This window comes from Mauremys mutica, chromosome 5, assembly GCF_020497125.1.
Source record: "Mauremys mutica isolate MM-2020 ecotype Southern chromosome 5, ASM2049712v1, whole genome shotgun sequence".
NCBI classification, from domain to species: Eukaryota; Metazoa; Chordata; order Testudines; family Geoemydidae; genus Mauremys; species Mauremys mutica.
In genome coordinates, this window is record NC_059076.1 from 5,116,219 (window position 1) to 5,143,251 (window position 27,033).

At 49.4% G+C, this 27,033-nt stretch overlaps 1 protein-coding gene across 6 annotated transcripts in view; it reads right to left on the reverse strand.

The window, feature by feature from the left end:
• The window catches only part of THEGL (theg spermatid protein like), a 67,017-nt gene that overhangs the window by 30,835 nt on the left and 9,149 nt on the right, over window positions 1-27,033 (reverse strand). For 2 of the 6 annotated variants that reach the window (XM_045018117.1, XM_045018116.1), the window contains exons 1-2: window positions 12,786-12,850; window positions 1,074-1,104 (exon numbers count right to left, since the gene is read on the reverse strand). In XM_045018117.1, the coding sequence (XP_044874052.1) occupies window positions 1,074-1,104; window positions 12,786-12,813 (59 nt within the window). In that variant the 5' untranslated portion in view covers window positions 12,814-12,850. Of the gene's footprint in view, window positions 1-1,073; window positions 1,105-3,108; window positions 3,949-12,785; window positions 12,851-27,033 lie in introns of those variants that run through there. The other 4 variants (XM_045018119.1, XM_045018118.1, XM_045018114.1 and 1 more) reach the window with 3 other exon arrangements.

A 27,033-nucleotide genomic window follows, 5' to 3' on the forward strand; every position in this document is an offset into this window, starting at 1 on the left:
CCAATGGATTAGAAGGAAAGTCTGACTGTAATGCTTTATGTTTTCCTAAGAATCAAACCACCTCACAAAATATGTTCTGTGCAACAGATTCCTCTCAAGAAGCACGAAAAACACCAAGACGACCTGCTGCTTGTATGCTGTTTTTTAAAAATGACAGGATGGCTGTAATTTACATCTCAAATGGAGACCTTCAGTTTGAAATGTTGTCACTTTACAGAAATAAGTTAAAAGTATTTTCATGTCCCACTCCTGCCCCTGAATTCCACCCACAATTTTTGTGTTTTTTTTAATCAATCACATTTTCCTGTTTTTAAAAAAATGTCATTCTCTCCTCTGCTGTCACGTGAAAGACTCCCACAAACAGGAGAAAACGACTCTCTGAGGTCCCAGCCCAGCAAATGATTTACATAACTCTGTAACTTCAAGCACGTGTGCAGTCCCATTGACAGGGGAAATGATGAAATTGTCTATACCGGTCTAGTATTTGGGGTTTTTTACAAATTAAAATAAATAAGCCCAAATCCTCTGCATACAATGAATGCATTTCTATTCTTTATGTGGGCAGTATAATCAAAACTAGCATGTCTCCAGTTTTGTATGCATGGGAATTTCTGGTGAGAGCTTCTTCTAGTTGGGACAGAATGGTCTTTTACATTAACCCACCTGCATTCACAGGCTGCTCTTTCACAAAGGCGGTCAGGATCAGCACCACACACCTGTACACTACTACAAACATCTAGATCATGGAATAGATTTTTTTTTTTGCAGGTGCTACATTGAAATAATGTGAATAATTCTTGTAATAACCAGTTGACACAGACCTCCAAAAGCACATCAGCATTGTAAGAAATGTAACTGATTTATTCATTCAAGTTCCCTCATCAGCAGGAGACATTGCCTCCTGATATTTATGACATTAGCCCCAGCCCGATGAATCCCCTTGGAGCCAGGCCTGCAGTCCACACTCAGGCAAAGCTCCCATTAAGTAAGCTGGGAGCTCTGTCTGAGTGTGGAAGAGGACTCTGAGCTATGCACTTGCATTTCCAGATGCCTGCTGGGTTGTTTTTTCTTACCTGTCACTTGAATATGAACAGAAGTAAGAAACTGTGAAGAAAACAAAAACAAAGTGGGTATTAAAAGGCTGGATAACACCTGGATTCTATGCTGGCATTCACTGTAAGTAGGTGACTATACTTTAATCTCTATAAAATAACTGGCAAGGGAAAAGAAGCGTGTCCAGCTACTTAAGCCTCAGTTATCTGACAGCTTTTTATATATTTTCCTAGTAGTTATCCTGAAGGTAACTACAGTGCAATGTACACATCATCTCTCACACGTCCCTGTGGTTAATGGTTGTAACAAAAAACGTTCAGGTCTCTCTTTGAACCATGTGAGTGTAAGCAGGGTCTGAATGAATGCTTTCCTGACAGCTAGCTGGGAGGAGGGGAGACTATGGGTGTATTTATGTAAATACAGTTTGCTCCTGCTCTGTTTACATATTCATCATTTACTGCGGTGTCAAAGGATCAACTTGGCTGGTGTTGGGTACAAATCACCTTAGTACTGAATGCAGGGGTAGTGAAATATGGTTCCCAATGATCGCTTCTTGGCTCTGTGAGCTAAGATGTGAAAAAATTATCTAAATTATTGTAGGAATACAGGAAAGCAGGCCTGTGCTTATCCCAGTGGTTCTCACACTTTTGTAGTGATGACCCCTTTCCCACAGCAAGCCTCTGAGAGCAACCCCCCTTATAAATTAAAAACACTTTTAAAAATATTTACCACTATTATAAATGCTGGAGGCAATGCGGGGTGGAGGCTGACAGCTCGCGACCCCCCAGGTAATAACCTTGCGACCCCCTGAGGGGTCACAACCCCGTTTGAGAACCCCTGGCTTAACCTGTCCCAAATGAGGGAGGGCACCCTCGGTTGAAAGAACCTCATTAAGCAGGGGCTCGAATGTCGGAGCCTTGTGAAAGTAAGAGGGGTGGGGACAACAACCCCACCCCCACTCTGGGTACTCTCTAGACTGGCTTAACCTGTTCTTCCCCACTGCTCAAAGAACAGAGCTAAATAAACTTCATTAGGAGCCTCTTTTGTTATTTTAAATGCTCAATTAGAGTTGAAACCAGCTGTGGTAGGACTGTGTTTCTGCCCTGCCTGCTAACAGCTGAAATCACTTGAGATGGGGCTAAGATCAACGTGTAGGGAAAGTATGCCCCCCGGCCAACATGGCGCCTGGGACCCCTGCAACGAGCGAGTGCTACGGACCTACGGGATTGGTCAATGCTACGCACAGCTCATGAGGCGCCTCATGGTCTCTGACACCATCCGATGGTGCAGGGACATCTACATCGAGCACATCACTGGCCACCGACAGTACCAGGAGGCATGAGCCAGAGTGACATCGTTCTTTGACTACGAGAAAGGGACCAAGACACTTTCTCTGTTGGATCATATGAACTGGAACCATAAACTCCCTGAACATTAAATCTCACCAATGAGGGTCAATCCATCCTCCTCATCATATCCACTCATTATACTCCACACCTGAACATAGCCACTTTATGAACTTCATACCCTCATATCTCAATGTCTGTACTTTGACCCATCAACCTTTTACCCCCAATTGGGGATATTACAGATTATATATTCCTTATGCCACCCGATCTTAAACCAAACTTTGCACCCTCGATAATGTGTATGTTATTCCCTGATAACCAGAAACTTCTATGTTTAAACTCTGTGCCATTCACTTTTTTAACATCTTAATAAAATTTTTAAATCTGTTCTTCTTATCTGTTCTTATCAGTTTAATATCTGCAAAAGAGCTGAAAATCACTGAGAGGCTGATGTGTAGAGGTCACAGCTGAGAGACAGAAGGCAGAAGCGAATGAGTGACCAGCAGGGTGGCGGCAGAGAGGCATCACAAGCGAACAGCAGGGTGGCGGCAGAGAGGCGTGATGACCGAACAGCAGGGTGGTGGCAGAGAGGCATCACAAGCGAACAGCAGGGTGGCGGCAGAGAGGTGTGATGACCGAACAGCAGGGTGGTGGCAGAGAGGCATCACAAGCGAACAGCAGGGTGGTGGCAGAGAGGCGTGATGACCGAACAGCAGGGTGGCGGCAGAGAGGCGTGATGACCGAACAGCAGGGTGGCGGCAGAGAGGCGTGATGACCGAACAGCAGGGTGGTGGCAGAGAGGCATCACAAGCGAACAGCAGGGTGGTGGCAGAGAGGCGTGATGACCGAACAGCAGAGTGGCGGCAGAGAGGCGTGATGACCGAACAGCAGGGTGGCGGCAGAGAGGCGTGATGACCGAACAGCAGGGTGGCGGCAGAGAGGTGTGATGACCGAACAGCAGGGTGGCGGCAGAGAGGCATCACAACCGAACAGCAGGGTGGCGGCACAGAGGCGTGATGACCGAACAGCAGGGTGGCGGCAGAGAGGCGTGATGACCGAACAGCAGGGTGGCGGCAGAGAGGCATCACAAGCGAACAGCAGGGTGGTGGCAGAGAGGCGTGATGACCGAACAGCAGGGTGGCGGCAGAGAGGCATCACAAGCGAACAGCAGGGTGGCGGCAGAGAGGCATCACAAGCGAACAGCAGGGTGGCGGCAGAGAGGCGTGATGACCGAACAGCAGGGTGGCGGCAGAGAGGCGTGACTAGCAGCCCGCAGGGGGCAGTGGAGAGGCATGATAAGTGGCCAGCAGGGTAGCTGGTGGAGGGGAGTGGTGAGCGGTGAGTAAGGTACCTCTTGTTGAACTCTGCAGATGACCGAACAGCAGGGTGGCGGCAGATAGGCGTGATGACCGAACAGCAGGGTGGCGGCAGATAGGCGTGATGACCGAACAGCAGGGTGGCGGCAGAGAGGCGTGATGACCGAACAGCAGGGTGGCGGCAGAGAGGCGTGATGACCGAACAGCAGGGTGGCGGCTGAGAGGCATCACAACCGAACAGCAGGGTGGCGGCAGAAAGGCGTGATGACCGAACAGCAGGGTGGCGACAGAGATGCGTGATGACCGAACAGCAGGGTGGCGGCAGAGAGGCATCACAAGCGAACAGCAGGGTGGTGGCGGAGAGGCGTGATGACCGAACAGCAGGGTGGCGGCGGAGAGGCGTGATGACCGAACAGCAGGGTGGCGGCAGAGAGGCGTGATGACCGAACAGCAGGGTGGCGGCAGAGAGGCGTGATGACCGAACAGCAGGGTGGCGGCAGAGAGGCGTGACTAGCAGCCCGCAGGGGGCAGTGGAGAGGCATGATAAGTGGCCAGCAGGGTAGCTGGTGGAGGGGTGTGGTGAGAGTGGTGAGCGGTGAGCGAAGCGAGTAAGGTACCTCTTTTTGAACTCTGCAGATGTACCTCTGAATTCTGGGTCTGCACTGACCAAGAACAGCAACTGTGAGTGGGGTGCAGAAAAGGGTTGGGCATGTGAAAGGGACTTTTGGATTGCTGGACTTAAGAACCTGAGGGGAAAATGGCACTGCCCAACCTACTTGGGGGTGGATCTTAGAATCATAGAATCTCAGGGTTGGAAGGGACCTCAGGAGGTATCTAGTCCAACCCCCTGCTCAAAGCAGGACCAATTCCCAACTAAATCATCCCAGCCAGGGCTTTGTCAAGCCTGACCGAGAGCTGGCTCCAGCTTTTTTGCCACCCCAAGCGGCGAAGCAAAAAGCAAAAAAACATAATAAGCCGATTGGCGGCAGCTCAATTGTGCGGCTTCGTCCCTCGCTCCCTCTCTTCCTCTTCGGCGGCACTTCAGCGGTAGCTCAAAGAGGAAGAGCAGGACTGAGGGACCCACTGCCGAATTGCCGCCAAAAACCCAGACGTGCCGCCCCTTTCCACTGGCCGCCCCAAGCACCTGCTTCCTTTGCTGGTGCCTGGAGCAGGCCTTGGCTGACCTTAAAAACCAATAAGGAAGGAGATTCCACCACCTCCCTAGGGAACCCATTCCAGTGCTTCACCACCCTACTAGTGAAAAAGTTTTTCCTAATATCCAACCTAAACCTCCCCCACTGCAACTTGAGACCATTACTCCTTGTTCTGTCATCTGCTCCCACAGAGAACAGTCTAGATCCATCCTCTTTGGAACCCCCTTTCAGGTAGCTGGAAACAGTTATCAAATCCCCCCTCATTCTTCTCTTCTGCAGACTAAACAATCCCAGTTCCCTCAGCCTCTCCTCATAAGTCATGTGCTCCAGTCCCCTAATCATTTTTGTTGCCCTCCGCTGGACTCTTTCCAATTTTTCCACTTTTTGTAGTGTGGGCCCCAAAACTGGACACAGAACTCCAGATGAGGCCTCACCAGTGTCGAATAGAGGGGAATGATCATGTCCCTTGATCTGCTGGCAATGCCCCTACTTATACAGCCCCAAATGCCGTTAGCCTTCTTGGCAACAAGGGCACATTGTGGACTCCTATCCAGCTTCTCGTCCACTGTAACCCCTAGGCTTTTTTCTGCAGAACTGCTGCCTAGCTATTCGGTCCCTAGTCTGTAGGGGTGCGTGGGATTCTTCCGTGCTAAGTGCAGGACTCTGCACTTGTCCTTGTTGAACCTCATCATATTTCTTTTGGCCCAATCCTCTAATTTATCTAGGTCCCTCTGTATCCTATCCCTACCCTCCAGCGTATCTACCACTCCTCCCAGTTTAGTGTCATCTGCAAACTTGCTGAGGGTGCAGTCCACACCATCCTCCAGATCATTAACGAAGATATTGAAAAAAACTGGCCCCAGGACCGACCCTTGGGGCACTCCGCTTGATACCTGCTGCCAACTAGACATGAAGCCATTGATTGCTATCTGTGGAGCCCGACGATCTAGCCAGCTTTCTATCCACCTAATAGTCCATTCATCCAGCCCATACTTCTTTAACTTGCTGGCAAGAATACTGTGGGAGACCATATCAAAAGCTTTGCTAAAGTCAAGGAATAACACATCCACTGCTTTCCCCTCATCCACAGACCCAGTTATCTCGTCATAGAAGACAATGCGGTTAGTCAGGCATGACTTGCCCTTGGTGAATCCATGCTGACTGTTCCTGATCACTTTCCTCTCCTCCAAGTGCTTCAGAATTGATTCCTTGAGGACCTGCTCCATGATTTTTCCAGGGACTGAGGTGAGGCTGACTGGCCTGTAGTTCCCCGGATCCTCCTCCTTCCCTTTTTAAAAGATGGGCACTATATTAGCCTTTTTCCAGTCATCCGGGACCTCCCCCTATTGCCATGTGTTTTCAAAGATAATGGCCAATGGCTCTGCAATCACATCCGCTGACTCCTTTAGCACCCTCGGATGCAGCGCATCCAGCCCCATGGACTTGTGCTTGTTCAGCTTTTCTAAATAGTCCTGGGCTACAGAGGGCTGGTCACCTCCTCCCCATACTGTGCTGCCCAGTGCAGTATTCTGGGAGCTGACCTTGTTCGTGAAGACAGAGGCAAAAAAAGCATTGAGTACATTAGCTTTTTCCACATTCTCTGTCACTAGGTTGCCTCTCCCATTCAATAAGGGGCCCACACTTTCCCTGACCTTCTTCTTGTTGTTAACATACCTGTAGAAACCCTTCTTGTTACTCTTAACATCCCTTGCTAGCTGCAACTCCAAGCGTGATTTGGCCTTCCTGATTTCACTCCTGCATGCCTGAGCAATATTTTTATACTCCTCTTTGGTCATTTGTCCAATCTTCCACTTCTTGTAAGCTTCTTTTTTGTGTTTAAGATCAGCAAGTATTTCACTAAAAGCAGCAAAGAATCCTGTGGCACCTTATAGACTAACAGACGTTTTGGAGCATGAGCTTTCGTGCCAACCTGAAGCATATTCTCACCAGTAACTGCACACCGCACCATAGTAACTCTAGCTCAGGAACCAATCCATGCAACAAACCTCGATGCCAACTCTGCCCACATATCTACACCAGCGACACCATCACAGGACCTAACCAGATCAGCCACACCATCACCGGTTCATTCACCTGCACATCCACCAATGTAATATATGCCATCATATGCCAGCAATGCCCCTCTGCTATGTACATCGGCTAAACTGGACAGTCTCTACACAAATCAGATTTTAGGAATGGCAATATACAAAAACCTGTAGGAGAACACTTCAACCTCCCTGGCCACACAATAGCAGATCTTAAGGTGGCCATCCTGCAGCAAAAAAACTTCAGGACCAGACTTCAAAGAGAAACTGCTGAGCTCCAGTTCATCTGCAAATTTGACACCATCAGTTCAGGATTAAACAAAGACTGTGAATGGCTTGCCCACTACAGAACCAGTTTCTCCTCCCTTGGTTTTCACACCTCAACTGCTAGAACAGGGTCTCATCCTTCCTGATTGAACTAACCTAGTTATCTCTAGCTTGCTTCTTGCTTGCATATATATACCTGCCCCTGGAAATTTCCACTACTTGCATCCAAAGGAGTGGGTATTCACTCACGAAAGCTCATGCTCCAAAACGTCTGTTAGTCACAGGATTCTTTGCTGCTTTTACAGATCCAGACTAACACGGCTACCCCTCAAGTATTTCACTGTTAAGCCAAGCTGGTCACCTGCCATATTTACTATTCTTTCTACACATCGGGATGGTTTGTTCCTGCAACCTCAATAAGGATTCTTTAAAATACAGCCAGCTCTCCTGGACTCCTTTCTCCCTCGTGTTATTCTCCCAGGGTATCCTGCCCATCAGTTCCCTGAGGGAGTCAGTCTGCTTTTCTGAAGTCCAGGGTCGGTATTCTGCTGCTCTCCTTTCTTCCTTGTGTCAGGATCCTGAACTCGACCATCTCATGGTCGCTGCCTCCCAGGTTCCCATCCACTTTTGCTTCCCCTACTAATTCTTCCCTGTTTGTGAGCAGCAGGTCAAGAAGAGCTTTGCCCCTAGTTGGTTCCTCCAGCACTTGCACCAGGAAATTGTCCCCTACACTTTCCAAAAATTTCCTGGATTGTCTGTGCACTGCTATATTGCTCTGCCAGCAGATATCGGGGTGATTAAAGTCCTGCTTGAGAACTAGGGCCTGTGATCTAGTAACTTCTGTTAGTTGCTGGAAGAAAGCCTCATCCACCTCATCCCCCTGGTCTGGTGGTCTATAGCAGACTCCCACCACGACATCACCCTTGTTGCTCACACGTCTAAATTTAATCCAGAGACTCTCAGGTTTTTCTGCAGTTTCATACCGGAGCTCTGAGCAGTCATACTGCTCTCTTACATACAATGCAACTCCCCCACCTTTTCTGCCCTGCCTGTCCTTCCTGAACAGTTTATATCCATCCATGCCAGTACTCCAGTCATGTGAGTTATCCCATCAAGTCTCTGTTATTCCAATCACATCTTAGTTCCTTGACTGTGCCAGGACTTCCAGTTCTCCCTGCTTGTTTCCCAGGCTTCTTGCATTTGTGTTTAGGCACTTAAGATAACTCGCTGATTGTCCTGCTTTCTCAGTATGAGGCAGGAGTCCTCCCCTCTTGCACTCTCCTGCTCATGCTTCCTCCCGGTATCCCATTTCCCCACTTACCTCAGGGCTTTGGTCTCCTTCCCCCAGTGAACTTAGTTTAAAGCCCTCCTCACTAGGTTAGCCAGCCTGGTTGCAAAGATTTGCAAGAGGGAAGTATTGCCTCTCAGAGGTGCCCAGGGGTGGTGTGTAAATTTCCCAGGTTACTGAGTGGGGGCTCAAGCCGGTTCTGTGTTGTATCAATGGAAAGGAACCCCGAGATATTGAACCCGGCCCTGGTTGCTGCTGGCTCCACCTGGCAGAAGGATGACATGAGCAAGAGTGGGAAATTACCATTGGTTGTAACAGGAATGTACAGGTCCCTCTTTGGCTAAGTCTAATAATCTATTATGTACTTTAACTGCAACTTCAAGGGAATTTTTCAGAGCCTTAGGTAAGTAGTATTATATAAACTGTACAAGACAAAGGAATAGTGCCATTTTTGGAACTGGGATGCTTGAGAAATAGGAAAAATCCAGGGGCAGTGATGTATGTTGTAAAGGCAGAAGTGAAGCAAATGATATCATACTTGTGTCATTATTGGGAAACAATGCACTATGAGGACCTCAACAAAAGCCAATCTGCAGATGGTGTGAGTTGTTATAATTAATTTCTTCAGACATTGTTATTTCAACACCACTACTTTATAGCCGAGGTTGTCATTTGTTCCACATCCTTTTAATCTGTTACCAAACACTACTTTTTACGGAGTGATAGAAATCAGCTTTAAATATTCATTCCGGGCAGTAGCCTGGCATGTAAGAGAGCAAAGCAGGAGAAAAGAGCAGTTATTGCAATGTGGGGATTTTTTTGCAATTCCTAGTTGATTTCTACATAATTTAAGTTGTACGTTAAAAGGAAGTTGCTAACCCTTTCTTGTGCAAAGACAACTTTCCGAATGCACTTTTGCACAATTAAGCCAGCCTTGCAGAAATCTGTGCCCAGCTAGACAATTGCAACAACAAAACATGTAAACTGTTCCCCCCCTTCACCCAAATGGGAGGTTTACTTAATTATTTTCCTGAGATCACTACAGTGCTGGAATCAGATTTTTTTTTAAACTTACCTTTCCTTTTGGGGACCAACAACCATGAATCACTGCTTGGGAGGCATGGGAGACAGAGTGCCATATCACTCTCCCTGCTCCTTCCATCTACACTTGTGAAATCGTATTATTCCCTGTAGCCCAGAGACTTGGAAAAGTGGTGCTTCGGTTATGACCACAGTATTAGCAGACTAGCTGGGGACAGAGTGTTGTGATGTCCAGTCTCACAGACTTGAGCTATGGCTACATTAGCGCTTCAAAGCGCTGCCGCGGCAGCGCTCCCGCGGCAGCGCTTTGAAGCGCTAAGTGTAGTCAAAGCGCCAGCGCTGGGAGAAAGCTCTCCCAGCGCTGTCCGTACTCCACCTCCCTGTGGGGAATAATGGACAGCGCTGGGAGCCGCGCTCCCAGCGCTGGGGCTTTGACTACACTGGCGCTTTGTAGCGCCGCAATTTGCAGCGCTGCAGAGGGTGTTTTTTCACACCCTGCTGCAGCACTGCAAATTTGCAAGTGTAGCCATACCCTTGGAGAGCAGAACTGTGTCAGGATTTCCTCCCACTTACATGAACAACGATGATTATTTCCATGGAGGTGGCACCTAAGGACCCCAGTTGATGATCAGGGCCCCGTTGTGCTAGGTGCTGTACAGGTGAATGACTGCATAAATGTTTCATGTGGCCCAAAGACAACTGATATGGACACAGCGGCAAAACGAGGACAGACACATGCATGGAATTAAATGGCAGGCTGTAACTTTTATTAAACAAGGGAGGGGCACTACCCACCCATCACCCACACTCTCCTATACCTGGCATTTAATTGGGGGTTACGATATAGCCCATAACGAGGGGTAGGCTCTCCTCAGCCCACTCCCGTGGACTCAGCTCTCTGAGCTGAGTCCTAGCACCCTCCCCTCCATGAGGGGGACAGATGGTGCAGCAGGATAGGGATCTTGGCCCATGAGGGTCACAAGCCCTGATCTCAGCCCACAAAGGCCACAAGGTCTCATCTTATCACATGAGCCAAGGCCCATTGCACAAGTCCCAGGTCTTTTACCTCTGGAAACCACACACTTTGTTCTCTTAATCGCACTGGAAACTAGTGGCAAGTTGCGATGAATAAACACCAGCACCTCTGTACTGCAGTTCGGTGCTAAGCGCGTTCCTACTCAGCCACTGTGGCTTGCAGGTGCTGCAAAGAAGGCCAAAAAATCCTCCCAGGTCCTCTGCCAATTGGCCTATGGGAGAAAAATTCATTCCAGACCTCCTAAACAGGCAATTGGCTACACCCGCAGCATCTGTCAGGCCGGGCTCCCCTCCTAGTTCGAGGGGTAGGGTGGGCTGCTGGAATGGAGCTCAAACAGGCGTCACATGGCCCCTGCACTGGGCTAAACCCCGGGAGTTGGGGAATACTGGCCCCTCTCCTCCAGCTGGCCAACAGACGCCAGAGACTCCTGGGGGATGAACTACCTATTGTCCCTTGGCCTTATCACGTCCCCCCACCCATTGCTGTGAGTGGTGGCATTTCAGACCATCACGGAAATCTCAAGTTCAGAGAGGAGACTCGTCCTTATTGCACCTTGTTATGCATACGTACATTGCAGAGGTCGTGACGTACGCATTATCCTAGGGAGACGGGGTGCCGAGACTTGCTTTTGTGGCATTCAGTAACACCCTTTAATGTGCCTTTTTAATTCATTTATATAAGCGGTTGAGCTTCCCTGCCTCGTGGTTGCTGAAGCAAGGTTCTGCTCTGGAACATGACCCTGCAGAAATGAGAGACTCGCTGTAGGGCTCACTCCCTGTTGATTATCTCTCTCTGATTTCCATAGCAATTGTCCTCAGTTTCTAGGTCAAACATATGGCTCTGGCTTCTCCCAGCTGCTCTGCAGAGAGGACAGGTTCTGGCTGGGAAGGGCTGTACGGGGATTCTCTGACGGGAGGGCTGAGGGAGGCAGAAGAACCGTTCCTGCACCAGCTGACCTTGTTAAGAACTTTACGCAAGGGCTGTAACACTCGAGCAAGCCCCAAGCGGCTACAGCTTCTGCTGGGGCTGGCTGGCACTGGGCTAAGATGCCACTCAGGCCCCATCCCCCCCGGCACCAAGCAAAGCTTATGGGCCGGGGGAGGGGAGAGAATCCCACCTATTGTTTTTCTAACAGCCAGCTCTGCACACTCCACTCGTATCTTAAAGCCAAAGTGGGCTCTTTCTGACTGCTGCGTGTCCTCAGTCAGCCTCTGTTGCAGGGAGCATGACCAGTGTGCAAGTAAAATCAGCCAGGTGCCCAATTCTGTGAGCAGGGTCATCCCTGGGGTCAGGGCCGGCTCCAGGCACCAGCCCAGCAAGCAGCTGCTTGGGGCGGCCAACGGTGAGGGGCGGCCGTCCGGGTCTTGGCGGCGCGTCCCTCACTCCCTCTTGGAGCAAAGGACCAGCCGCTGAATTGCCGCCGAAGACTGAAGTGGCGGCAGTAGAGCTGCAGATCGCGAGGGGTTTTTTTTGTTTGTTTGTTTGTTTGTTTTTTGCGCTGCTTGGAGCGGCAAAAACCCTGGAGCCGGCCCTGCCTGGGGTGGGGGTGAGGCTGGATGGTCCCGCATGGGTGGGGAATGAGTGGCAAGGTCACTTTGGACTGGGGAGTGTCCTGTGACTGAAGAGATGAGCATCGGTGACTGGAGTGGGTTGAGAGTCTGCGAATATGGAGGCTGAAAGAGGGGGCACGTGGCTCTCAGAGAGTGATCTGAGAACAGGGTCACATAATTGTGACCAGGCTAAGGCAGGTACTGGTGTGAAGACAGGCTTCCTCGTCACTGGAGGAGAGGGTTAGGAGTGGCTTTCTGGCTCTGACCAGCAATGAGCCAAGGCCCCTGCCCCTAAGCAGGAGCCAGCCCCTCTGGTGCCTGTTTTCACATGATGAGCACCCCAGTCCCACGTCTTTCAGGTACCCAGCTGAGACTGTAGCTTCCATGAGCTCTAGCCATCAACCTCCCAGAGCTCCCATCGTCCATCAGCCGAGTGTCTTAAGTTACACAAACCGTGGCTACGGCTCTCATGGAACCTGCAAACACTACAGCCGCTATACATATTACTCCGAATGGCCACAAGGCTGGATTCTCCTCATGCTTACACTGGTGTTACGCTGTCATAACTCCACTGACTGGACTGGGGTTCTCTTGACTTACACCCATGTGCAGGAAGAAAATTAGGCCCATAATCTCCACAGGGACCTTAGTACAAATCCCAGAAATAAAAAATGTGGGATTGCCTTGCATCTTGAGGAGTCCTTTACCCATGTGCAAAGTGTGTGTGCAAAGCACCACCAGTCTGAGCTGGGAGTACTTCACTCCAGTTCTGCACAGGAATAAATAACTCTGCAAGGTGAAACAATGGAGAGAATCAGACATTGATCTGTACTAGCTCTAACATTTTCAATGCAGCCTTAGTAAAAATAGCCCTAGGCTCGAAGTCTCAAAAGTACTAATAAATACATTGTTACATTTCAATCTTCTCTCAGTTATTATATTTTGTATCTATTAAGTAAACAAATGCATGCTGGAAGCGTTTACAAGAAAGGAAAGAACACTTTTTTAAAAAAATCCCTTACTGCAAAAATGATGAGCCTCCAGCTCCTCGGGTTAGAAACTGAACATGCAAAACGTGAGGAGGAAAGAAACATCTTTTGAAGAAGTTACACAGTTGTTTGCGTGCGCATGGAAAACTGGGCTTACAACCTTAGCTGTGGAGTAATGTAGCTCCACACCTCGGTGTCTAGTTACATGTGAAGTCAAAGCCTGCCCTCTGCTGGAACAAAAGACATAGTACAAAGAAACAGATTCATGCCAAGCTTGATCAAAAATCGTGATCAACGTAACATTGTACCGGACTTGTGATATAGGACAGAAATGAACACTGTTTACTGTCAAGGAGAAAAGGAGAGAGAGCCAAGACAACATTCAGGCTTTATGTCTTCCTCCATGTATGCTGCTCTCTCATCAAGCACTTCCTGTGTATCTCACCTAAAGGTTTACCATCCCCTGACGATAACCTAGGCAGGCCTAGTTTCTTCAGATACCCCAGCAAGTGCCTGGCCGCTAGCCTGGCTCCCAGCTCTCTTGAGAGACTGTTCCTTTTTAAACAGGTCAGGATCCTTTTGCTCTCCTGCATCCCTAGGCCATTCCCCATGCTGGCATTGTCTCCTGGCAACCCTCAAATGCTTGCTGAAAAGTGGCTTACTGTGAGCCATTCTTTTTCCTTCCTGACAACCCCTTAGTAAACTAAACCAGTATAGTCACACAGCAAACATCCCGCTACCCAGACCAAGACACAGCATCCATCGCTGCAGGCACCACCGATTTGGGAGACTTACCCTTTCTACACATAATACATCATTTGAAAGTTTATTATGTCTACTTTAACATGAGCTGTCAAGTGGTGCCATCACCACAGAAATGGGGATAAACAATCACACCATCAACATGTTAAAATATTTGCATTTGTTTTTGTTAGTTTAATGACTCTATGAATTATTTTCAAGAAATAAAATTAGATTTCTTTGTAACCTCAAAGCATCATAACAAGAAGGGTGAAACAAAATCTAATAATAAATGTGTACAGGGATCATTAAAATGTAATCACGCTTGTGACATTCCGCCCTGGTATACACTACGAGTTTAGGTCGAATTTAGCAGCGTTAGATTAGATCGATTTAACCCTGCACCTGTCCGCACAACGAAGCCATTTTTGTCGACTTAAAGGGCTCTTAAAATCGATTTCTGTACTCCTCCCTGATGAGGGGATTAGTGCTGAAATCGACATCGCTGGGTCGAATTTGGAGTAGTGTGAACGAAATTTGACGGTATTGGCCTCCAGGAGTTATCCCAGAGTGCTCCATTGTGACCGCTCTGGACAGCGCTCTCAACTCAGATGCACTGGCCAGGTAGACAGGAAAAATCCCCAGGAACTTTTGAATTTCATTTTCTGTTTGGCCAGTGTGGCGAGCTCATCAGCACAGGTGACCATGCAGTCCCAGAATTGCAAAAGAGCTCCAGCCTGGACCGAACGGGAGGTTCTGGATCTGATCGCTGTATGGGGAGAGGAATCCATGCTATCAGAACTCTGTTCCAAAAGATGAAATGCCAAAATATTTGAAAAAATCTCCAAGGGCATGATGGACAGAGGCTACAACAGGGACCCACAGCAGTGCTGTGTGAAAATTAAGGAGCTCAGGCAAGCCTACCAAAAAAACAAAGAGGCAAACGGCTGCTCCGGGTCAGAGCCCTGGACATGCTGCTTCTATGATGAGCTGCAGACAATTCTAGGGGCGGCCCTACCACTATCCCACCCCTGTGCGTGGACACAGGGATGAGGATTTTGGGGATAAGGAAGATGAGGAGATGGAGGAGGAGGAGGATAGCGCACAGCACGCAAGCGGAGAAACTGTTCTCCCCGACAGCCAGGAACTGTTTATCACCCTGGAAGCCAATACCCTCCCAACCCAGGCTCACAGACCATGAAGCTGGAGAAGGCCCCTCTGGTGAGTGTACCTTTGTAGCTATAATGCATGGTTTAAAAGCAGGCGTGTTTAATGATTAATTTGCCCTGAAGACTTGGGATGCATTCACGGCCAGGACAGCCCCTCCTTTTAAATGGCCAACCCAACAGGTGCTTGGTATGGGAAAGGAGGGTGCTGCTGTTGGAAACCATTCCCATGTGTTATGGAGGCTGAAGAAGCCGAAAGACTGTGGCTTACCATGGCTGCCTGCAAGCCGAATTCTGTTGCTCACCGGCCCTGCGTGTGTGATCTCTCACACCAAACCGGCAGGCCCTCAATATAAGAGGCAAAATGCGACCTTGTACTGAAAGCACATGTGCTATTTAATGTTAACAGCTTGGTTCACCATGAAAGAGTCTACCCATTGTTCTCTAAAATGTGTCTTTTTAAATACTACTCTCCCTTTTTTTCCTCCTGCAGCTGCAAATGTTTCAACGCTCCCTCTATGATGAAATGTTCTCTGAGCTCATGCAGTCCTCCTGCACTGAAAGAGCTCAGCAGAATGCGTGGAGGGAAACAATGTCAGAGTCCAGGAAAGCAGAAAATGAACACGAGGACAGGAGGGATGAACGAGATGAGAGGTGGCAGAAGCAAGATGAGAGATAGTGGCAGCACGATGAGTGGAGGCAGGATGCAATGCTGAGTCCACTGGGGGATCAAACTGATATGCCCCGGCGTCTGGTGGAGCTGCAGGAAAGGCAGCAGGAGCACAGACCGCTACTGCTGCCCCTGTGTAACCGCCAGCCCTCCTCCCCAAGTTCCATAGCCTCCTCACCCAGACGTCCAAGAACCCGGGGGGAGGGGGCTCTGGGCACCCAGCCACTCCACCCAGAGGGCTGCCCAAGCAGCAGAAGGCTGGCATTCAATACGTTTTGAAGTGCAGTGTGGCCTTGTCCTTCTCTCCTCCCACAGCGGAAGCGGTGGATGACGATGGATGCCACGAGAATAGATATTTATACTGAACGATGAGAGGACCTGCGAGGTGGATTCATGGCACCAAGAGAGCAGGAGAGCAGAGTTGCAGCAGAAGCGGTGGTTGGATGATGACGGTTAGCAGTCCTACTGCACTGTCTGCCGAAAGCAGTATGGCGTCTGCCCAGAAAAAAGGTGTGAAACGATTGTCTGCTTTTGCTTTCAAGGAGGGAGGGGTAGCTGATGACATGTACCCCCAGCCACCAGCGACGATGTTTTTGCCCCATCAGGCATTGGGAGCTCAACCCAGAATTCCAATGGGCAACGGAGACTGCGGGAACTGTGGGATAGCTACCCACAGTGCAATGCTCCGAAAGTTGATGCTAGCCGCGGTACTGTGGACGCACTCCGCCGACTTAATGAGCTTAGTGGGGACACACACTGTTGTATAAATTGTATAAAATTGCTTCCTAAAAATCAACTTCTATAAATTCGACCTAATTTTGTAGTGTAGACATACCCTTCCAGTCATCATCATGGTCTCCGTGGAGAGTGCATGGGACCTGAGAGTCTTCATTGCTTTGGCAGTGCACAGTTCTGTGAAGGGAAGATTGTGCTTGTACTGTAGTTAGAACAGATGATTGTGGAGCAACCTCTACTGGCAGAGGCACAAATAAGGTGCTGTAGAAGCTAAGCTGCCATTTAGCCCTTGAATACAGAAAGTAGTTCACTAGCCACATTTTCCCCATCCATGTTGCAAAGGTGTCCAAATCTTTGTTTGCCAACATGCTCTTTTGACTTGCTCTTCACAAGGTGGGAGTTTGGCCAGTGACCTGTCCTTTTTGATGGCTAGATTGAGGCACAAACAATGTAGGTCTCAGTCTCCTTTTTTTCCTTGCTCTGGTCTTACAGCACTGCTACCAACTTCCTTGCTGCAGAAATTGCAGCTTGTCTCTCACAATTTAACAAGATTCTGAAGCAGTAAGCTCCCTTTCTTTTGACAACATTAAACAGATTCCCCCCCCCCCCAATCAAACAGGGATGACACAAAGTCACAAGCTGTTAATGCATGTATAGCAGGAAATATGCTGCAGAAATCAAGAGTGAATGTGTCACAGATTGCATGCACAGGCATGAAGCAATGCTTGTCAGTTGTGCTGGTAATGGTGCCTGTTTCAATCCACACATTATCTCCGTGTTCCATTTTTTGAAAGACGTGAACAGCAATGACCAAAACATCTCTATCAGGTGACTTAATTACAATGGTTTCTTTGACAGCAAGAGACCCAAAAGACATATCGGTATCTATATGATGCAGAGGCAACCTTGTGTCCACTTCCTCTTGAGTACTGTACAAGTCTTGGGCTTCTTCAGCACCTCTCCTGGTGATGGACTTTGCTACTTTGCCACTGGAAAAGCCACCAGCAAGGAGGAGTGTTTGTGTTGGGGGGGCTCAGACACTCAGGTGTATTTTGAACCATACAGTCACAGGAATTTTACAAGTGACTGCTTGTTGGATGCCATGTTTAGAAATTTTTTCCAAGAAGATATAGGGCACCCACCAATCATCTGCTATTTCTTGCATCCAAACTTAGATCCTGTCTGGCATGGTCTTTCTGCAGTTTTCACAGAGTTACTTTTGTCACATCTGTCAAAGCCTTTGATTTCAGAATTAGCTTTGTCAAATCGTTTTAGGCCCTGCCTCAAGTATTCAGCAGTTAATTCATCAAATGTGTAGAATTTGTCTCCAGCCATCATTTGTGTGACAGACATGGCATCTCTGGTGTACACTGTAGTGTCTTCATGGCCTGCTCTTCGCTCATGGATTCTTTCAGCTTGAACTTCCAGCTGATTCCCTAATTCAGCTTTGTCTGATCTTCCCACTGTTCCATGGAAGAGTGACACAGGCACAGGTCCTACTGGGTGACTAAGAGCAGCTGCCATTGAAACATCATCTCTGCCTCCTGCTAAGGACAGGGCTCTGTGGAAAACTATTTCTGGACTAAAGCTGCTGTGATTGTCCCTCCCTTGCCAGACTTATATTTGGTCTTCTTGGCCATGTCAGCAAATGTTTTGATGTCAGGTCTCTTGACAGGGCTGAAGAAACTACATGTCCCATCAAAATCAAGTGCACCTCTCACAAAATCTCTTCATATTGTTACCTAGCAGCTCTGTGTTCGTGGGGAACCAGGGCGTAGTATCCAGCCTGTCTGACTCACAAAAGTCCTTCTCCTCCCCCACCCGCCGGCCCCCCAGCCTCTGCTTGAACCAATGGAGAACAGAGATTCCAAGGCAAGAACCGCATGGAACTCTGGGACCAGAAAAGCAGGGAAGCACAGCATCATTGGGGGTGGGCGAAATCTCTGCTCCAGATGTTAATGAATCCATGCCTGCACACACCCAGCTCAGTACTTATTAGACCAGTTCTAATAATAAATCCTTTATTGGTATCCAAAATAGTGAAGCTCCCTAACTGCATTGTGAGCTCCCTTCAAGGAACACCGCCCAAAGCCAGGAATGATCAGCTCCCGTGTTTAGCCTGAACAATACAACTTTGGTATACTCCCTGGAGCCATCAGTTTACATAGAAACAAATCTAGTGTTCTCCCTTGAACCACTGTTGTTCAACACCCATGGGTGTTTTTTGGTTTCCCCATTCGATCTGCAGCAACGCTTCCCGTACCTAAGCTAAAAGATCCCTGCAGCACCCCAAGATACTGTGGGGTTTGCTCATCAAGTGGGTTACTAGCAGAACAATTATGACATGAAAGTGGGGATAGGGACTGTGCGGGGAGACTTTGGCAAACCAGTAAAGTGCTTGAAACCACTCTGGCTTATTGTTAAAGGCGGCCTAGTCAGCAAGCTGTAAATTGGCCATTCAGCAGGCTCAGCTTGACCAAGGCAGGAGGGGAGGGGATTTGGGGTGCCACAGAAAGGGCAGCTTGACCCCTGTCCTTCCTGATAAGAATTGTGATGAAGTTGCTGATGCATTTTAAAAGAGCAGGATGTGCCCCAGGAATGTCTGTTGGGGTCTCAAGGCTGCAAACTCTGGAAAAACCCACACCTGGTTAATCAATAATCAGAAGGAGCCTCTTGCTTGCCCATTGGAACTGCTTGCTTAACAAGTTTTCTTTAAGGGACATGTCATCCTATTACTAATGTATAAATCAGGGAAAAGTTTGAGGTAGTTGGACTCTTTTTGGACTCTCCCTCTGGATACATCTTGCGATCCCCACCGGCACATGGAAGATTTGGCCACCGGAAGCCTGCCACTGTGTCACTCGAGAGCCACACTCAGCTTTGGTAATTATCAAGGGTTGGGGGTGTTTTATTAACCTGTTGTGGATGTGTGTAAGTGCTTGAGACTAAGTAAAGTTTATCTTTAAGTGAAAGCACTCTTGCGCTGTCCTGTCTGTGCCAGCCATCTACCAGTCGGCCGGCCGTGTCTCCCCTGATTTATTTCCTGACACCACCTCGCACAGAGTAAAAGTTACCCAGAGCTTTGGGTTGAAAGAACCCCGGGTAACAGGATGTGCTGAACCTGGGACATATGAGGGTGGCAGCTTGGAAGTGCTGCTCGACCCAGCCTGCTCAGGTGGGCTCTATTCCAGTGCAGTGCCCATGGCAGATGAGGGTGACAGCTTGGAGGTGCTGTTTGACCCAGCCTGCTGAGTCCAGGGACATGTAAGGGGTCAGCTTGGGAGTGCTGATTAACCCGGTCATCTCAGATGTGCTGTTAACGGGTGCGTGGGTGTGTGTGTGTGAGTGTGAGTGTGAGTGTGAGAGAGAGAGAGAGAGAGAGAGATTCTGGGGTTGGAAGAACCCAGCCCTGGGGAACCTAGCTCCTGCAGGATAGCTCCATTGGGAAGGAACTTGCAGCAAGGAGCAGTGGAGCTCTGTATGAGAACACAAGTGACACAAGCAGCACATTGACAGAATTACAGAACACCCCCCGCCCCTCAAAAAAAGGACATTCCTGCCATCCAGCAGCTGAGCGTGGATCGGATCTTCGCTTTGTACAACGACGAGGAACGGGTCCTGCGCTACGCCATCACCAACCAGATTGGCTCCAGAGAAGGTGAGCTCTGCCGAGTCATCCTCAACTCAGTCGGCCTGTTGAAACTAGGGGCCGAATTCCCTGCCGGTGCAACGCCCCTGCTTTCAATGTGGCCTAAAATAGCATGCGGCAAGGAGAGGGAAGATCAGTGTCAGTCTAATGTGACTACAGGCCTGGCTGTGAGTGGAGTGGTGAGCTGCACCACCAAGACTAGACCTGGGAGGCCTTGTGCCACTGAGTCACAACCCTCCCCTGCTTCCCATTGATCCCTGGGGGTTGCGATTTCCTGGCAGTATATTGCACCACCCCCTGCCGTGGCTCAGCTGGGCTGGGCAGGGGTCAAAGCTCTCCGTTCGTCTGCTCTAGGAGGGTGGTGAAGCACTGAAATGGGTTCCCTAGGGAGGTGGTGGAATCTCCATCCTTAGAGGTTTTTAAGGTCAGGCTTGACAAAGCCCTGGCTGGGATGATTAATTGGGGTTGGTCCTGCTTTGAGCAGGGGGTTGGACTAGATACCTCCTGAGGTCCCTTCCAACCCTGATATTCTATGATTCTATGAAATGAGCATACCCGAAAGTAACAGGCAAAGCTGGTAACAATATGTTCTCCACCAACATCTGTTATTTGCAACTGAGATTCTTGTACGTTGATGTTACATGCAGTCCAATAGACAAGTTGGTAAGCACCTCTGGATGTGATTGAGGGACAAATGAGTTTGTCATATTGTTGATGACATGGTTGGTAAGAGCTGCAACATGCTGGTCATCCCACTTCAGTGCAGAGGGAAGAACTTGTTTGTGGAGTTCTTCCTCATTGCTTCTTGCTAGGCCACTTTTCTCTTACAACTTTTCCATATTCACTCGGAATGTGTCTTGTGGGGGTCCCTCTGACAAGGGCTGGCTTCTTCCTTCTCAGTCCTATCAACCCCACTGCTGCCCTTTGAATCTTTGATGACAGTTTTCTCTGTTCCCATGTCACTCCACATTCCACTGAAAGAACCAGGAGTCTGACGCACAGCAAATTCCCCAGATTCAAAGGCACTGCTTACTTCTTCAGAGAGATTTAACATATCAGGAATGTAGATTGGTATCCACCTGGTATCGTTGGGCCTGTTTGCAATAAAATAGTATGGAAGCATGGCACACTGCATTTGTAGGTGAAATTTCCAATCACTCTCTTGCTCTTCATGGACATTTAGAAGTAATCTCTCCCAGAACTTGATGGGTATACCCCCATTTCAGAAATTCCTCCAGTACTTGTAGCACATGCTGAGTTATAGCATCATCACGCTCTTTCATGACATGTTGTAAGAACTCAATGTCTTCAGACTCAAACACCTGGAGTATCACCCAACATTTGCCAGAAAAATGCTGGAACTACATGGTTCCACTTCCCTGCTCACACCATTTAACAAATGAATAAAGTTTCAGAGCACTCAGAGTCAAGCCAGGTAGAGCCCGGCTGAAGTTGTTACCAGCAAGCATTTGATCTGCAGTACAAGCTACGTACACATCAGAATCAACAAGAAGATCTCACAATCCTGCATTTCCCCAGCATTTCCCAATACATGCAATAAACCAACACAGGGTGTGAAAACCTCCCAGGCAAATCATATTGGTACTAAGTTCATTTGGGAGAGTCCAGTTCACAAGCTGAGCAACAGCACACAGCTGCTGATCCACAGTTTGAATGGCATGCTGCTGTCCGAGAGCTGCTGACATTTCCTTACATTTCAGCATTGCAGTATAGACTGTGGCAGTGGCAGCTGGTTCGGCATCCACAGTAGGTCCCATATGCAACTGTTGTATAGGGGCTCTTCTTTGTTGCAAGCTTGTGGTTGAAACTAATCAAAAATGGAATTACCTGAGTGTGAAAATATCAACGTCATTTGGTATTGGTAGACCATCATGAGGTAGTCATCTTAAAAGACATCAGCAGAGATCTCAGACAGAATTAATTTTTAGGCAAACAGAGTTTATTTTCGCAAGTACTTTTTCCATAGCGATTCGGTTCAGGATGTGTTCTAGGTTTTCCAAATGCTGCACACTGCATAAGAAACTAACTGCCTATGGAGAGTAAGTGACTTTTTCCTTTCACACACTTTTAGTCCAGCATCAGAAGAAATATCACTATCAGCAGACTGCTCTTGAAATACCAATCTAGCCATTGAATGGAAGGTGTTCTTTCCATCAAGAGTCTCTATGCTGCATATCTATCTCAGCAGCAGCAGCAGCTCCTTCATGGATGAGATTTCTGCCAGCATTAAGTGATGAACTTAATTCATAGAATTCAATTCATCATAGAATTATGATGCCAGCTCATCATAATTAATGCAGAATCCAAGAAGATGTAGTATGTCAGTTAAGTTGTGAGACTGGGTCATTTGGTGTAGCTGTGCAGCAAGGTGTATGTGCAGTGATGTGATATTTAACAGTTCCAAAACTACTATATACTCCTCAAATGAGATGCACCTTCTATCACGCAGACTAGAAACTACATTGTAGATACAAAGCTTACAAATGGAGAAGCATTACATTAGGAATTCACAAAAATTTCTATCTACCCACTATGTAGTACAAACTATGGGCATGCAGCCTACTGCTACTGTTGCACGACCTTCATTGTGTTATCTTACAATGCTTAATTAACATCCCGACAGAGAGACAGGTGAACAAGCATCTTATGTCTGATAGAAAACCTTTTTCTCCACCTCTGTTGTGATGCAGATGCTATGAACACATTTCCAGTATATATACACATATGTAACCTCTTGCACAATAATTGCACATACATTTCACGCCAATATCAATGACCAGCATGCCCTTGGCTTTCATTTGAGACCTCACATGACATTCTTTTGTGAATGAGTCTGTACAGACCAAAATAAGGGTATTCTTGTATTCTGTTGGCATTAAGGGGTTCTTGGGTCACAACTCATTTATCCATTTTAGCTGTTTGAAGAGACTGTGGATAGGACAATGGGACCCCTCCCCAGCCGCTCCACCCAGCAACAATGGCACCCTGGCCCCGCAAATGCATGGCGGCAGACACCTGCTCCACTCCCTCCGACAGCTAAGAGAGTAGAGAAGTGCTAGCCGGTACCACAGAAGGGGCTCAAGCAGTCCATCACAAACCACGCTCCTTGGTGGTTTCCGCTGTTCAACAGAACCGCCAAAGGAAAAGACTCCAAGAGACTGGACTCACCTGGTCAGTGTCAGTACAGTTACACATCGTCAGCTACCCAGCCCCCTTCACTGAGTAAAATTACTTGACATGGACAGGGCCGGTGCTACCATTAAGGCGAACTAGGTGGTTGCCGAGGGCGCCAAGATTTGCGGGCGCCAAAAAGCGGTGCCCCCAATTTTTTTTTTATAGCAGTTCCTCCCCGAGCGCGCGGTCGCTGCTCCACCGGTCCCACCTCCCAGGCTTGCAGCGCCAATCAGCTGTTTGGTGCCACAAGCCTGGGAGAAGAATTAGATCGGGGGCAGCGTGCTCAGGGAGGACGCGGAGCGGAGGTGAAGAGGTGCCACACGGCTCCCTGGGCCGGGGTGGTGGAGAGCTGCCGCAGGGGTGCCTCAGGGCGGCCACAGGGCTCCCCACCCCAGCTCACCTCTGCTCTGCCTCCTCCCTGAGCACACCGCCCCCGCTCTAATTCTCCCACCTCCCAGGCTTGCGGCGTGCTCGGGGAGGATGCAGAGCAGAGGTGAGCTGGGGTGGGGAGGTGCTGCACAGCTCCCCGGGGGGGGGGGACTGCCATGCGGGGGTTCCTCAGGGTGGAGGGGAGGGCGGGGAGCTGCCGCAGAGCTGGGGGCGGGGGCAAGGTGGAAGTTTCGCCTAGGGCGCGAAACTTCCTTGCTCCGGCCCTGCACATGGAATAGAGAGTGTCCCTGTGTAACTTTAGCGCCCTCGTGGCCAAGATGGAGTCTGCTCTGCAGGCAGCTCCGGCCAAGAGACGGCGCGCGCAGGAACGCAGCAGGAGAAATCCCTTCCACCCCAGGGGCGCCTGTTCCAAACCCCCCCAGAGTGAACACACACCCCCACAGGAAAAGTACAAGGGACAGGGGCGGCTCTAGAAAATCCGCCGCCCCAAGCAGGGCGGTGCGCCGCGCCGCTCGCGTCACGCTTCCCCGGTCCCGCGGCTGGGGCAGAAGTGGCTGCGGACCGTCCCGTGGTCCTGCGGCTCCGGTGGAGCATCCGCAGTCATGCCTGCGGGAGCTCCATCCGAGCCGCGGGACCAGCGCACCCGCCGCAGGCATGCCTGCGGGAGGTCCACCGGAGCCAAATGCCGCCCTGCCGGTAAAATGCCGCCCCACGCGCCTGCTTGGCGCGCTGGGGTCTGGAGCCGGCCCTGACAATGGATATAACAAAGGGAGAGATTTATTTACAGAGGGCTGAGAGGAGAAAAACAACAAGGGGAAATATAGGGGGGCAGTAGAACAGGGCTGCATCCAAGCCAAGGCCCCACGGGCCCAGTGGGAGGACAGTCTGGAAGGGCAGACACTGAGCAATGTGTCTGCACACAGAGTTCAGGAGGCCTGAGCAAAGTTCCAGTCCGGTGGTGAGTCTTGGGGGCTCCTGGTCGTCTTCGGCGCCAGTGAACTCTCCCCAGCAAACCCCTCCGGTGCCCTCTCCTGCCGCTCTCTGCAAAGCCCCCCAGAGCGACCTCCCTCCTTGCTCCCAGTGCAGAGTCACCAGCCCCAGCACTCCCAGCCCCACACAGCTCTGGGCAGGCGTGATCCTGGGTCCAGCTCCGGCCTGTCCTTCTCGGGCGATTCCCCCCGGCACAGGGCTCCTCCGGGCTCCTGTCCTGGGCTGTCCCCGATCGGCGCCCTGCCCTTCCCAGGCCTCAGGCAGGTTCCCTCTGCTTCCTTCTCCCTGGGCCTGCAGACTGCCTCTCCCCTTCCTTAGAGCTCCAGACCCGCCCACTCTCCCCCTCCCCCCTGGGAAAAAGATTTAAAGGGGCCATGTTCTCTAAACCCCAAAGCGGTTACACCTGTTTATTTCCAAGCTTCCACAAGATGCCAGCGGGGAGCTGAAAGACATCACCACCGGGGCCAGCTGGTTTCCCTGCAAGCAGCCATAGATATCTTGGACACAGCATGGAGGGCTTTGCAGCTACAAGCCCCGGGCACCCCGAGAGGGGTGCAACATGCCATTGAGGACTTGCCCTTTGAGGGAACGGAATGGTTTGGCAAGTGCACCGATGATGTCTTGCACTCCCTCAAGGACTGTAGAGCTCCACTCCACCCATTGAGCATGTATACATCTGCCCCAAGTCACAAGGCCTTTACGTATCAAAGGCAGAGAGCACCTACCTACTCCCAAAATAGGCCCTCTGAATATCTACCTAGAAAGAAGACTAGACACTCCAGACAAAGGCCTCATCATTCTGGACCGTCAATCACTTCACACCACCTTCTAGGCAGCAGGCCTGAAGAGAGGATAGAGAGCCACAATCAAACCCCTCAGGAGCCCACCCCCTACCTTTGGAAGCTGCCAGGCCTTTTACCATTGGGATTGGTCTGCCCTAGCAATGGACAGAAGGGGGTTGGAAGAGGTTACCCACGGCTACCACATCCAGTTTCAGTCCTTCCCCACCTACTCTGATGCTTCTCTGTCCCTCTTCAGGGAGCCTTCTCATAAAAGCCAACTGAAGGGAGATGTGGTGTTTCTGCTTCATCTATGACCCATAGAGGAGGTAGCCCTGCAGTACAGGGGAAGAAGCTTCTACTCCAGATATTTCCCTAAGAAAAAAGGGAATCATCATCCTGTCCTTGACCTGCAAAGACTGAACAAATATATCTGCAGTCTTTGATTCAGGATGGTAACACAGGATGGTAACACATCAACCCTTCCCTGCAGGCTCATGACTGGTTTGTGGCTTGCAGGATGCATCCTGCAGGAAGTAACTGCAATTCACAGTGAGGCCCCAGCAGTACAAAGGTTTACCATTAGGTCTCTCTACAGTACGGAGAGTCTTTACAAAACACCTAGCAGTGGTGGTGGTGACAGACTAGAGGAGACAGCACATCAAACTCCATCTATACTTAGATATCAAACACAGATCTCATCAGGATGTCTCCTCAGCCCTGAGCCATGTTCTCCAGCAGTTCAACCAGCTGGGTCTTCTAGTAAGCCACAAAAAGTCGCCTCGTTCCATCACAGACAGAATTCATAGGGCCTTTGATCGACTCCAAAATCAATAAAGGCATGCATATCTTCCTGAAGATAGGTTTCAATCTCTACAGTCAATAACCACTGGCATCAGACTGAACCCATCAACTACAGTGCAGAGCTGTCTCAGACTGATGGACCACATGTCAGCCTGCATTTATGTGACGCCACTTCTCAGACTTCACCTACCTTTGTTACAAGTCTGGCTACAGTCAATCTGTTCTCCTACAAGGCTTTAAATGATCATGAGAGTCATGGTGCTGCTACAATTCGCATCAGCACTGGCCTAGTGACTAGATCCCAAAATCATTCAAAGGGGAGTACCCTTCTCTACCCTCCCCTGACAATGACACTGATCACGGACACATCAAGAACAGGTTGGGCACCCATCTGAATGTCTCCAGATAAAGGAATCTGGTCCCAAAAGAACACGACCCTTCACATAAACTGCCTGGAGCTGCAAGCGATAAAATGAGTTTGCATGGCATTCCAGCCTGCCCTACAGAATTCCACGGGCACATCTTACCAGACAGAACGTCTGCAATGTATTACACAGGGGCACGTGCTCATCACTGCATGTCAGGACAGACACGGTGTCACTGTCAAGCATTCTTCATCTTCCAGGAATCAGCAACAATCTAGAAGACTTCCTAAGCAGACAATCCATGACCAGCCACAAGAGGTGACTGCAAAGCTCCATCATCAAACCAGTATTTCACCAGAGGGGAAATCCCACAATAAATTTGTTTGACACCAAAGATAACAGGGGGAGGGGGTGCTGTGCATGACACATTCCTCATACCTTGGAATCAAGAGCTCATG